Below are 14,706 nucleotides of genomic sequence, written 5' to 3' on the forward strand. Positions count from 1 at the left end.
CCCATTCCACCCCCTCCCCCAGGTCCGCCCTGCCTCTTCTCACCCCATTCGCCCCCTCCCCTGAGTGTGCTCCACCCTCGCACCTCCTGCCCTTGCATCTGAAAAGAGAGAAGGAAGGGGGGGGATGGGAAAACTTTCTCACAGCAGGCAGCTGACATGCCAGAAAATGTCTGTACCTACTGTGGGCTGATCTGTGGTTTCAGGAACAGACTCCTGAGTCATCTCAGAACCCATACATAAATCTGTGGTAGAGATCATTCTCAAACTGAGGAATTGGCAATTATGACAACTGCATTACAAACATGATAGACAAGGCCCCCATCCACTTGGTATGGATACCCTTGGGTTATACCACTCTTACCCTTCACACCACCCCAGTGGTGGTATTGTTACCCTTGGGCAGCCATAGACCCAGTTCTCTAGGACCTCGAGAGTCTTCCTCTATCCCCCTGGAAGCCAATCTCCCTCAGATTCCCTTTCTAGTCCCTTTGATCCTTGAGAGGAGACCTTTGAGGAGCAGGAGGCAAGGATGGATAAAGAAATTACTCTAGCAACACACACTTCATCATTCTGTCGAGATGAAACTGATGCCTCTTCCACCATCTGTGGCAGACAAATTCAAACAGTTTTCAAGACCTCACCAACAGAGTGGTGGACTTACTTCAGATCCCCCTTATATTGCACTCCTGATCAACAAGGCCTTACTAGACCCAGCCAAAACCATCTGGCAAACACTGGCCATGACAACATCCACATGCAAAAGGGCAGACAAAAAATACTTATGTCACCTCTAAAGATGTGGACTTTCTTTTTTCCCTTCCATCACCAAACTCCCTTGTGGTAGAGGCTGTAAATGAATGTGGCAGACAGCTAAACCAACACCCTATGACAAGGATTGGAAAAGACCAGACTTATTTGGCAGGAAATCCTACTCATGAGCAACCCTGCAGTTCAGGATTTCAAGTTATCAGGCCTTGATGGTGAAATAGAATCACATCAATTATGGAAAACTCAGTGCCTTTATTTATAATCTACCAAATGATCAAAGAGAGCAGTTCCAAGCCATCAGTGCCGAGGGCCAGCTTCTGGCAAGGACAGCACTTCAGACTGCATTAGATGCCATGGATACAGCTGCCTGCGCCGTTATCAGTAGTGGCAGTAACGAGATCTTCGTGGCTTTACCTTTCCTGTCTACCAAGAGAAGCCCAAATGACAGAGGAGGACCTTCCATTTGAAGGATCCAAACTCTTTGTGGACAAGACAGACGCTTCATTCCACACACAGAATGACTCGAGCCACATTTCAATCTGGGGGGTTCTATATGCACAGAAAAGAAAGTACAGCAAATTGCAGACATCACAAGGATCCTAACCAGCCCAGTTCCAACCACCCCAGCAGAAAAGACCACAGATTCCAAAACAAAAGTCGACAGCCCTCCCCCCCCCCCCAACTTCAATTTTACAGCCCTCAACATTGAAACGTCAATTTGGAGACATTGGTCGAGGCCTCAAACTATCATTCTCGCTATCAATTGCTGCAAAACTCAAACTTTCTACATCTCTTTGGACACCGCCTTGTTCTTTTTCAACAAAACTGGGAAAAGATAACAGACAAATGGGTAGGGAGATTATCGCCAATGGTTATCCACTTTACCTGCCTCCCTCCCACCCATCCTTCCTCCCTATCCCTCTTCAAGGACCAATGTTACATCAGGAAATAAATTAATCTCCTAAACCTTGGTGCGATAATTTCTCAGTCAACACAGATGAAACGTTTTCTACTCCAAATACTTCTGATGCCAAAAAAGAACAGAGGATGGAGACCCATTCTGTATCTGAGATCTTTAAACAAATACATAAAGGCACAAAGATTTAAGATGGTTACATTAGCAGCAGTAATTCCATCTCTGGACCAGAGAGACTGGTTCTTGGCCCTTGACCTACAAGATGCTTATTTTCATATTGAGATTCAACCATGCCACAGGAGGTTCCTGAGATTCACCTTGGGTCAAGACCATTTTCAATATACCGAGCTTCCATTTGGCCTATCATCTGCACCCAGAGTATTCTTCAGGGTCCTATCTGTGATAGCAGCCTATCTTCACAAATCAGGAATCATGATATATCCGTATCAAGGCACAATCCTTCAACGCCCTATTAGCCACGCAAAAGACTATGTATTCACGCGGTTGGGACTACAACTGAACACTAAAAATCGACTCTGACTCTAGTGCAACATCTAGAATTCATAGGAGTTCATAGGAATTCAAACCATATCTTTATGCGGTGAAGTCCAAAGCCTTTCTCCCACTACACAGGTTCAACACCCTGACTGTCTAACACGATTCAGATCAGCCCCCAGATCTTGGCCACACATTACTTTCAACTACTCGGGCACATGGTGGTTGGCACCTTTACAATAAGTCTCACAAGGCTCCACATGCTTTTCCTTCAGACATGGCTCAAAACAGTACACCAAATAGGGATAGATTGAACAAACTACTGTGGATGCCTTCGATAGTCGAAGACTCTTTTGAATGGTAGAAAGATCCCCAGAATGTGTGCACAGGGCTCTCATTTATGCAGCGACCTCCAACATTGATACTGACAACAGATGCATCTTTATCATCTAGACAGTCACACAAGTTAAGGTAAATGGTTCCCCTTACAATCAATGCTACATAGCAACTTATTGGAGCTCAAGCAGTCAGGAATGCTTGTGCATATTTCCTACCATTGATCAAGGGGCAAATGTATAAAAGTCATGACAGATAGCATAGCATGTATGTTCTACATAAACCATCAGGAAGGAGCAAGATCACTATCCTTTTGCGCAGAGGCAGTGAAACTGTGGAATTGGTGCATTCAGCACAGCATCATAACAGCAGCCTACCTGCTGGGTGTGCAGACTACCACAACAGATACCCTTACCAGAACGTTCTTGCAGGAACACGAATATGAAATGTACCCTGTTGTTCTCCACAGCATATTTTGGCATTGCAGAGTCCCAAAAATAGATTTGTCATTCCCAAAACCAAAAATTGCTCCCAATACTTCTCCACAGCTGGTTTGAGACATCATTTGCTAGGAGATGCCTTAATCTTTCACTGGAATACGGGTTTCCTTTACACCACTCCTCCAATTCCTGTCATATCGAAGGCCCTTCTCAAGATAGGATAAGAGCGAGCAAAAGTTCTCATAGTTCCCATGTGGCCAAGACAAACTTACTCAGTTAGTGATTAGCCAGTCAATCACTCTTCAGCCCCTTCCTCATCTCCTCTCTCAGAACGCTGAACAGATCCGCCATCCCAATTTATAGGTTCTCTGACTGATTCATCGATCATTCGAAAGCATAGAGGTGTCCTGTTCAGAGGATGTGTAAGAAGTGCTATTACGTAACAGAAAAATGACTTGTTACAAGTATATGCAGATGTGGAAAAGATTCCAAATCTGGTGTGGGTCAAAACACGTTACCACCGTATGCTCTCCCCTTTTGCTAGTACTAGACTATATCCTAGGTTTAAAAAAGTCAGGATTATCTCTAAATTCAGTAAAGGTATAACTCGCAACCAAAACTGCCTTTTCGTCATAATATAGATGGCTAATCCTTATTCACTCATCCTACAACAAAAAGATTCCTCAAGGGTCTGGGTAATTTTGTTCCACAACTCAGATATCCTACACCAACATGGGACCTTAACCTGATCCTTAAGTGCATTACAAAGCCTCCTTCTGAACCCAGGGTCACATGCTTCCTTATGTATCTATCTACAAAAATAGCATTCCTAATAGCCATCACCTTGTCTCAGCTAATTGGGGAATGGCACACCCACCTTTCACAAATTTTTTTTTTTATAGGGATAAGGTCACACTGAGACCACACCCAAAGTTGCTCCCAATGTATTCTCTGCCTTCCATATCAACAAAGTTATTCACATCCCAACTTTCTTGCCAAAGCCACACCATGATAAAAGAGAAGCAATATTACGTACACTCTATCAGGAGAGCTTTAGCGTTCTATTTGGATAGAACAAAAAACTTCAGAAAATCTTCTAGACTGTTCTTTTTAATTGCAGAGAGGCCTAAAGCAGGGGTGGCCAACCTGAGCCTGAGAAAGAGTCAGAACTTACCAATATACATTGCCAAAGAGCCCCAGTAATATGTCAGAGCTCCCCATCAGCTCCCCGCCCTAGTGCCTCCCACCCACTGATCAGCACCTCCCGCTTCCTCCCCACACCTCCTGATCAGCTGTTTCATGGTGTGTAGGAGGCTGTGGGGAGGAGTGAAGGCATGGCAGGCTCAGGGGAGGGGGCAGGGCCTATGGCAGAGCCAAAGGTTGAACAGTGAGCACCCCATGGCACATTGGAAAGTTGGCACCTGTAGTTCCAGCCCCAGAGTCTGCACCTATACAAGGAGCCGCATATTAACTTCTGAAGAGCTGCAGGTAGCTCTGGAGCCACAGGTTGGCCACCCCTGCTCTAAAGGATCCTCAATCTCAAATCAAGGCTTTCTAGATCAGGGTGGTCAAACTTTTTGGCCTGAGGGCCACATCGGGGTTCTGAAACTGTATGGAGGGCTGGGTAGGAAGCATCCCCAAACAGCCTGGCCTCTGCCTCCTATCTGCCCCCTCCCACTTTTCGCCCTCTGACTGCCCTCCTAAGAACTCCCGACACAGCCAACTCCCCTGCTCCTTGTCCCCTGACTGTCCCCTCCTGGGACCCCCCTCCCCTAACGGCCCCCCCAGGACCCCACCTCCTATCCGACCCCCCATCGCCTGAAAAGCCCCCCACGACTCCCACACCTGTCCATCCCCCCGCTCCCTGTCTCCTGACCGCCCCTCGACCCCATCCAACCGCCCCTTGTCCCCTGACTACCCTCCAGGACCCTGCCCCTTATCCAACCCCCCGGCTCTGTGCCTTCTTACTATGCTGCTCAGAGCAGCAGGACTGGCAGCCGCGCTACCTGACCAGAGCCAGCCACGCTGCTGTGCTGCCCAGCAGGAGCTCGCAGCCCTGCCGCGGCGCGCTGAGGCTGTGGAGGAGGGGGGACAGCAGGGGAGGGGCCAGGGGCTAGCCTCCCCAGCCGAGAGCTCAAGAGCCGGGCAGGATGGTCCCATGGGCCGGATGTGGCCCACAGGCTGTAGTTTGCCCACCTGTGCCTTAGATGGATATTGAACTGCATTATCTATTGCTATTATACCCTCAATCTTCAACTTCCATCTGCAGTTCAAACTCATTCCATGAGATCCATTTCCATTGCTATAGCCTTCATGTAAAACATTCCCATCACAGAAATATGCAGAGCAGCAAGTTGGGCATCTGTTTTTATACTTTTGCGGAACATTATGTGATCACCTATGACTTTACATCAGATTCTGTGTTTGGATCCATGGTTTTTATCATCAGTACTAGACTGTACTTTGACGCCCCAACCCTCCATTGGGATACTGTTATAGAGTCACCTAAAGTGGAGCACCTGTAGGGACTTTGCTCAAAGAAGAGGAGGTTACTTACCTTGTGCAGTAACTGTGGTTCTTCGAGATGCATGTCCCAATGGGTGCTTCATGACTCACCTTCTTTCCATACCCCAACTCTATCTACTTCAGAGCTCTTAATAAGGGCTCAGTGTTAGAAAAGAAACTGAAGACGGTTTGCCTGCTCAGTACTAGATAACCTCAAGGCAAGGCATGAGACTGGGACACCACATGTACGGTCCAAACAGACATGGCTACCTAAAATCTCTGAGTAGAGGCATAGGGACTTGGATACATCTATAGTGGAACAACTCTAGAGAAACTAGAGTTACTGCACAAGGTGAATAACCCCTTCTTTCCCTCTCCTGTCCAGCCATCTATGCTACCTCCTATCTCAAACACTGTGGGCAACACTATCATCCTGCCTGTCGCTCAGTCCCATAACTGGGTGTCATCTTTGACTTGGACCTGGACCTACCCATGCTGTCTAAATCTTGCTGATACTTTCTGCATAACATCTGTAAAATACAGACTTTCCTATTATTCCTCAGTTCTGAAACTCTTATCCAGGCTATTACGTCATGTCTTAATTACTGCAATTTTTTTCTTTGGCCTTGACAAATGCAGTCTTGCCCCAGTCATATCCATTCAAATGCTGTTGCAAAGGTTATTGTCCTAGCCCAGCGGTTCTAAAACTTCATTGCACTGTGACTCCCTTCTGACAACAAAAACTACTACATGACCCCAGGAGTGGGTACTGAAGCCTGAGCCCACCCAAGTGGGGGAGCCAAAGCCCTGGGTATGCGAGCTGGCCAAAGCTGAAAACCAAGCGCTTCAGCCCTGGGCAAGGGGCTTGTAACCTGAGCCCAGCCACCCAGGACTTATGATCTCGGGCTTCGTCCCCAGGCGGTGGGGATTGGGTGTTGGCCCTGGGCACCAGCAAGTCTAACGCCAACCCTGGCAACCCCATTAAAACAAGGCCGTGACCCACTCTGGGGTCCTGACCCATAGTTTGAGAATCATTGTCCTAGCCCATTGCTTTGTCCATGTCACCCCTCTCTATGCATCCCTCCACCAGCTTCCCCCTCTATTGCATCAAATCTAAACCACTTGTCTTCGCTTTGAAGGGTGGGGACAGGCTATGAGGGGCCTATCTATCACATCTTATTCACTGTTAAGAGGTTGATGCCCACCTCCAGTCATCCAATAATGCCAGTCTCTATCGCCCAGTCATTAAATTTTCAAACAAGCACCTTTGTGCTTTCTCTATGCTGCCCCTCGTGCTTAAGAGGAGCTCCCCATAAACACCTGTAAAGCTAACTCATCCTCATTCAAGCCTTCCTTAAAACTACAAAAAAAAATTAAGTTAGGCTGTTGGTGTGCTGAGACTTCTGCCTATCATGCTGATCAGTATTATTTCTTTGTACGCCCCTGTTGGCTTGTCTTCTGCCTCTTTTCTTGCATTATAAGCTCTCCGGGGCAGGGGCCATCTTTTTTTGTTCTGTTTTGTACAGCTCTTAGCTCTGTGGGAGTGCAGGACTCATAGGTAATGTGGTAATACAAATATATAATAATAATAATATATTGAAAGTATTGAGTTTCCTTGGTAGGGATCCAGATGATCAAAAGAGAACCTGAGACAATGTTTTTTACTCAATCGACAGGGTCCTAATGATTCTGCTGAAATTATTTCTAATTTTATGTTAGTATTAATTGAAATATGTAACCATTTTTAACTTCTGTATATGAATTGAATCCTCTTCAAGTCTAATTATTTCTTGAGTGAAAATAGATCCTTCTCTAAATGTAAGAGTCAATGATCCTTGTAGTTGTCAGGGAGATGCGGGTGGGAGGGAGAATGGGACAATCAATACATCGTTTAAGTGGCATGTATATCTATTTTAAATCGTGTAGTCTTAAAAGAAAGTTCTAATGTAAAATAAAATATTATAATGTAGTTTAGAGTAATTACACATTTTTATTAAAATCTTTAAATGAGAAGCCACTATTTTTACAACATTGTGCAAAGTATCCCTAAAAGGAGTAGCCTGTCTGAAAACATTGTAAACTAGGGCTTTTTTGCATTAAGGATTTTTTGTACCAGTGTAGCTATGCTGGTACAGCTCCCCCAGTATAGATGAGCTCCACCATTGTAAAGTAGGGCTTGCGCAGGAATAGCTTATACCAACGCATAACATATACACTGGATTTGTACCAGTGAAAAAACTCCCTATTAAGACAAACCCTTGGGTATTCCACAGTTGTTCCAAGTAAGTGCTCCAATCAGCATATTTCCTATGGAAATCACCACCTCCTTGGCTGGCTTTGCCTTTCCTCATTTCGGAGGTTGTGTTGGCTCTGACCTTTTCATGGTAAAGCAGAAGCTATATGAGTCCTATACCACTTCCTTTTCTTTATTCCTGGCAGAGTTTCCATTGCCAGAGACTGGGTTCTTCTGGTGTGGAGTGAAATTAGCAAGGTGTTTTTAAGACAATGTCCCTGCTAGGAAATAACATAACAATTACAGATTTCACTGAGACACACCCCAGCTCCCTTAATAAAATGGGAATTGGCAAATGGTGGCTGATTTCTAAAACAAAAAGTTCAACGTTTTTCGTTTGGTGTGCGTTTTTTATCCTTTATTTATAAGATCATTAGTAGGGCCCTACCAAATTCACGGCCATGAAAAACGCATCATGGACCGTGAAATCAGATCCCTCCCCGTGAAATCTTGTCTTTGTGTGCTTTTACCGTATACTGTACAGATTTCACGGGGGAGACCAGTGTTTCTGAAATCCAGGATCCAAGCCCAAAAGGGAGTTGCAGTGGGGGGGTCACACTATTATTTTTAGGGGGGCTGCAGTATTGCCACCCTTACTTTTTCAGAGCTGGGTGGCCGAACAGCGATGACTGTTGGTCAGGCGCCCAGCTCTGAAGGAAGCACCCCGCCAGTAGCAGAGCAGGAGTAAGGGTGGCAATACCATAGCATGCCATCCTTCTGCACTGCTGCTACTGGTGGTGGCTCTGGCTTCAGAGCTGGGTTCCTAGCCAGCAGCCGCCACTCTCCAGCTGCCCACCTCTGAAGGCAGCACTGCCGCCAACAGCAGTGCAGAAGTAAGGGTAGCAGTACCACCTCCCTCCCCAACTCCTATTTGGGTCAGGACCCCTATAATTACAACACTGTGAAATTTCAGATTTAAATAGCTGATATCATGAAATTTACAATTTTAAAAATCCTATGAAATTGACCAAAATGGACCATGAATTTGGTAGGACCCTAATCATTTGCTATTCCTCTTTGTAGTTGGAACTTGATTGGGTATTATGTCTATTGGTTACAGTGATTTTTAACTTTTACTTAACTAGCAAAGTTGTCACTTAACCATTCATATGTTTTATCATGCCATTCAGCCATGCAGATATGGCTGAATGGCATGATAAATCAGACAGTATTACATTTGGGATAATAATAATAAAAAAAAAGAGACATAAACAAATAATCAAAAAAGGGAAGGTGGAGATGGTGAGGAAGAAAGGGAAAAAGCTGATTGCTCACAGAATACCAGACTTTCTTTCCACCTGATCTATCTCAGCATTCTTTATCCAAATGTATTAAGAAATGGAGTCCAGATGTCTTCAAATTCATATAATTGCTCTCCATGTCTATATGCTCTTCTTTCTTTCACTGCTAACTCATACAGGTCCAAATGGCATTGCTATATTCTGGGTATAAGCCTACTTCTCTATTTTTGTAAAAGTGTGCAGTTGGTAGTCATTACAGTCATTACAGAAACCAATTTTTTTTGATGGAGTTACTCCCAGTGTAGTAGGTACAGAACCTACAATATAACTTTCAGCTAAGATTTGGTTGCTGAAACCAAGCACTGTTTTCACTCTTGTGCCCACCTCTTTCCACAGCTGCCTGACTGTTGGACAGTTGCATAGCGTATGTATCAGGGTTCCTTTTTCTTTATTACAGTGCCAACAAACATCAGAGGACAAGACCCCTATCTTGCTCAACCTTTGTGGCATCGAGTATATTCTGAATAGAATCTTTTGTTGTATCGGTTGTAGCCTGAGATCCACAGAAGCATCTTTAACATATATGGTCTGCCACCGCGGTTCTTTTACGGGCTGTGATAACTCCCCTTCCTACGTTTTCACAAAGAACTCCAGACCGCTGGAATTTTTCTTTGTTAGTAAAGCATACATGGTGGGCATAGGCTTGGGGAGATTATGAAGCATTTCCAAGGTCCCCAGTAGTTCTGGGGCCTGTGACAATCCTAGGGCATCCAGACCAAACTGATATATTAGCAAGTGTGTTAGTTGTAAGGACGGCCACTCTACTGAGGGTGGCAGGTCATATAGTTTCTTTAGTGTTTAGAAAAGAGCCTTTATCTTTGACTAATTGGAAAATCTGTTTCATGCCCTTCCTCAGCTAGTTCTTTGCAATTTATAGATTTTTTTTTTCTTTCCCCCCCCAGTTTGCAAGTTTGGGTTACACTTGATAGGTACTTTGTGGTGAGGATGAAATTGGTACCTCTTAGCTAGGATAGTCCAGACCCTCTTCACAGCCACCACTGTAGGAACCTTTTTTTTTTTTTTCCATTGGACAAAAAGAAGCACCCAGGAGCTCCATAGGAGGAATTGGATGCATTAATACCCTTTCAGCTTCCTCCTCTATCGATATAAGGGTATTAGAATGCTGGAACCAGTTTGACATCTGTAACATGATAAAAGCACAATAGTAATTTAATTTAATAGTAAAGTCTCTAAGGTGCCACAAGTACTCCTTTTCTTTTTGCGAATACAGACTAACACGGCTGCTACTCTGAAATAGTAATTTTGTAGGTCTGGGAGAGCAAACCCACCTTTTGGCTATAGGGAGCTGGAGTTAAAGTAATAGTCCTGGGCATTGATTGACTGTGAGCCCACAGAAGGGCTTTAACAATGTTGTTAAATTTCCTAAAATTAGACAGAGGGGTATAGATAGAATATAGAGTAGTCTAGGCAGAATATTCATTTTTATTGTACTAACTGTTCCCTACAGGCTCAGGGAGAGTGGATGCCACCTATTTATATAACTAGTTATTTGACAGAGTACGGATTCTAAACTATTGAAGATAAATGTATTAATGTTTCTTGGTATTTATAAATTGAGGTACACCTCTGTCTCGATATAACGCTGTCCTCCCAAAAAATCTTGCCACGTTATAGGTGAAATCTCATTATTTCGAACTTGCTTTGATCCACCGGAGTGTGCAGCCCCGCCACACCCAGAGCGCTGCTTTACCACTTTATATCCGAATTCATGTTATATCGATTGCGTTATATTGGGGTAGAGGTGTACTTAATTGCATCAGTTTGCCTATGGAAAAAGCCCAACTACATGATAGCAGAGAAATAGTTCTGATTTTTCCCAATTTATTTTGTAACCAAATATTGCTCTGAATTTTTGAATTAATGATGGAAATGTTGGAATAGTGGTTTCTGGTTTTGGATGTATGCAAAAGGATATCGTCTGCATATAACATCAATTTATACTCCATGGAACCAAGGTGTATGCCTCAGATATCATAATGAGCTTGTACAACTATTGCAAGGGGCTCAAGAGCCAAATAAAAAAGTTAATGGGGCCAGCAAACACCATTTTTTAGTACCCCAGAAGAGGCTGAAGAGGTCACATTATTGGTTGTGATATGGGGGGCTAGGTAAGAATATAACAGTTGGATCCAGGAACTAAATATGGGTTCTAATCCAAATTTTTCTATGGTGTAAAACATATACCTCCAGTCCACTCCTGTCAAAAGTCTTTTCTGCATCTAAAGCTAATACATTGATTTCTGCGTTGATTTATTTGATTTTTTTTCCCCATAGAAAGTATAATGGAGAACACAGAAGAGTCAGGATCAGAATCGGAATCTGAAATTAAGAGGAAGGTACAACAGAAACATCACTGCAGTTCATGTCAATCTGATTTGCCTCTGTCTCCTGCTACAAAAAACTGTTTAACCCACTTAGAGGTGGGTTAGATACAAAACGCAAAGTTCTATTTTAACTTCAGAAATGAGTAGCATTAGTAAGACACAGTTCAAGTTTCGGAGTAGAAATAGTTACAGTTTTTAAAAGTGTTTGTAACTGAGAAGGGAATGTTTTGGTGATTTTAAATGTGTTTATCTGCCACTCTGATACATCCAAATTGTAAAGGGTCAATATATATATTGTGTGTATACCTTTTTTATAATATTTATTTCTTCTTCAAATGATGATCCCTGTTTTATTCCGTGGAGGGTAATATGCTTGTGCCATGCATCCAGAGATTTTGAAAGTAGTAGTGTCAGTTGGTCTGCAACTGCACCGTGGATCTGCGCATGCACCCTTGATTTCGTCTGAGGTGATAAAGGGCAGGGCAGACCGACTGCCCTCAGTTCCTTCTCACTGCCACATGGTCTGACTTGGAGCCTCAATTGTTTTCTCATCTCTTGGAATGTACTTTCTAAAACACAGAGGAAAAAAACCTCTTATTCTTGTATATAGTTAGTATGTTGGTCAACGATGCTGTTCTCCAAGAGGCCCATACTATCTCGCATTCTCTGGCCATTTGTTCACCCACCTCAAAATGGTGCGGAAAAGAAATGCTATTTATTGGTGAAGGGAGCTGAGTTTTTCTCACCCAACCCTCCAATTTCCTGGTTATTCAAGCAGCAACAGGCCAGGCCACAACATCTGTGTTCTACTCCAACTGACAAGGAGGGTAGGAGATTGGACCTCGTAGGTTGTAAGGTCTTTCCTTAAGCCAGCCTTCAGTTTTGGCTCTCCAGTTACCTTGCTTTACCAGAAAAATATGACTTTCTGAACTATGACCAGTTAGTGGACTTTGCTGACAAACTTTCCCAGAAGGACCTTGCCCAATACCATACTATCTTAGAGAAAGGTAAATTGGTTGTCAGGACGATGCTCCAGGCCATGGTGGATTCAGTGGACACATCTTCACGCACTGTGGTCACAGGCATCGTCATGAGAAGAGAATCCTGGTTGCATTTGTCTGGGAGGTGCAGAATACCATTGACTATCTCCCTTTCAATCACTCTCTCCTCTTCAACCTGAAGATTGATGATTCCCTGCACTCCCTCAAGGACTTCAGAGCTACTCTGCAGTCACTGGGTGTATATGTGTATATATGTGTGTGTGTGTGTGTGTGTGTATATATATATATATACACACACACACACACACACACACACACACACCCCAGCACCCAAATGCAAGTTCTACCACCCACCCCTTGCACAACGTTCAGAACTCCTCCATTTTTTGAGCAACCCTACGAGCCGCCTCTTAAGAATCAGAAAATCCAACAATCCCATCCACCTGGTCAGTCAGCGCAGTCTTCAACACTGTGTACTCAGTCTTTGCATAAGTGATATTTCTGAGTGCATTTAGAGAGCCAACAGTCACCTTACATTCCACCATACATACAACCCACCCTTTTGGGGAATGTCAGCACTCTTTCTACCAGCCTGAAGTGTGATAATGGACAAATGGGTTCTGGATACTATTCGACATAGTTATGTGATCAAGTTCATGATACTACCTCATCCACATCCCCCATCCTGCCTCTGGGACCACTCTGATGACAGTATCCTCGCATTAGAGATAGATACCCTCCTTCAAAGGGGAGCGACAGAACTTGTTCCCATGGCCTTTCGAGGCACCAGGTTCTATTCCACTTATTTCCTGGATCCTAAGAAAAAAGGAGGATGGAGACCAATCCTAGATCTGTCATCTCACCCACTTCAAACGTGGGCCAAAGTTTTCTATGGTCATTCTTGCAGCATTCGATATGCAAGACTCTTACTTCCACATATTCATCCTACCCACAAGATGGTTCTTGAAATTCGTGGTAGGCTCTCAACACTTCCAATACAATGTTCTACTATTTGGACTCATCGCTGCTCCACGGGTCTTCAGCAAGGTTTTCTCTGTAGTGGTGGCCCATCTCCAGCAGCCAGGGATCCTTAGAGTATGTCTATACTTGCCGGTAGATTGGCCCTGCTGCAATCAATGCAGCGAGTGTCGATTTAGCGGGTCTGGTGAAAACACGCTAAATCGATGGGAGAGCACTCACCGATCGATTTTATGTACTTCACCTCCCTGAGAAGCGTAAGGGAAGTTGACAGGAGATGCTCTCCCATCGACATAGCGCCATGTAGCTACCGCAGTAAGTGGATCTAACAATGTCTACTTCAGTTACGTTATTTACGTAACTGAAGTTGCGTATGTTAGCTAGATTTACCTTGGTAGTGTAGACCAGCCCTTGTATTCCCCTATCTCGATGACTGGCTGCTAGCAGCATGATCCAAACAGGAGGCTCAAGCATCTACATCGTTGCTGCTTCTACTGCTCTCCTCCCTGGGGCTGAGCATAAATGAGAAAAAATTGACATTACACCCCACGAAGTCCTTAGAGTTCATTGGGCCATGCATCAGTGCGGTCTCTGCATGTGCCTACCATTCCAGAGGACAGATTCCAGACCCTGTTAGAACTGATTACTGTGGTGACTTCCAGTCCTGTTCCTTCCAGAATTTGCCTTTCCCTTTTTGGCTACATGGTGATGTGCACGTATGTCACCTCCTTCACTTGTCCCTGCTTCCGCTGCCCACAGCTGTGGCTATAGAGAGCCTGTTCTCCTACAAACCGTTCCATGGACCTTCTACTGACTGTCCCATTCTCTGTCCCCTTCCCCCACCCAAGTTTCTCTCCTTGTTTTCAGTGATGGAAGAACCAGTTCAAGTTTGCACCAGGATACTCTTCCTTCAGTCTTCCCCATGCACAATGATCATCACAGATGCATCGCTCAGCACATGGGCTAGTACCTGACACAAGGAACTTGGACTGCTCGGAAATCCAGCATGCACTTGGGGCAGCAAGGAGTGTGTTGCGCGTTTTTCCCGTCTGTCCCCTCCCGTCGTGGTGTTATGTTAGATGACACCACCACCATTTACTATTTAAACAAGCAAGGGGGCACAAAGTCACCAGCACTTCATGCAGAGGCGGTTTGCTTGTGGAACTGGTGCATCACACACAATATCCTGTTGTCAGCAGCTTATCTTCCGAGGACTCAGAACATGATTGCAGACTCTCTTAGCAAGAAATTTGTGACCAATTGGGACAGGACTTCAACTTTGTCCTCGCGGCATTGATGAAATTGTCCTTCAAACCTCTGGCCTCTTG

General features: G+C 44.5%; 1 protein-coding gene across 16 annotated transcripts in view; it reads left to right on the forward strand.

The window, feature by feature from the left end:
- SENP6 (SUMO specific peptidase 6) overlaps positions 1-14,706 on the forward strand; it is a 167,414-nt gene that overhangs the window by 86,224 nt on the left and 66,484 nt on the right. For 9 of the 16 annotated variants that reach the window (XM_038393819.1, XM_043510539.1, XM_043510527.1 and 6 more), the window contains one exon: positions 11,350-11,495. In XM_038393819.1, coding sequence (XP_038249747.1) covers positions 11,350-11,495 — 146 coding nt within the window. The remainder of the gene's footprint in view (positions 1-11,349; positions 11,496-14,706) is intronic. The other 7 variants (XM_043510533.1, XM_043510534.1, XM_038393820.2 and 4 more) reach the window with 1 other exon arrangement.

Source organism: Dermochelys coriacea, chromosome 3 (genome assembly GCF_009764565.3).
Source record: "Dermochelys coriacea isolate rDerCor1 chromosome 3, rDerCor1.pri.v4, whole genome shotgun sequence".
Classification (NCBI taxonomy): domain Eukaryota; kingdom Metazoa; phylum Chordata; order Testudines; family Dermochelyidae; genus Dermochelys; species Dermochelys coriacea.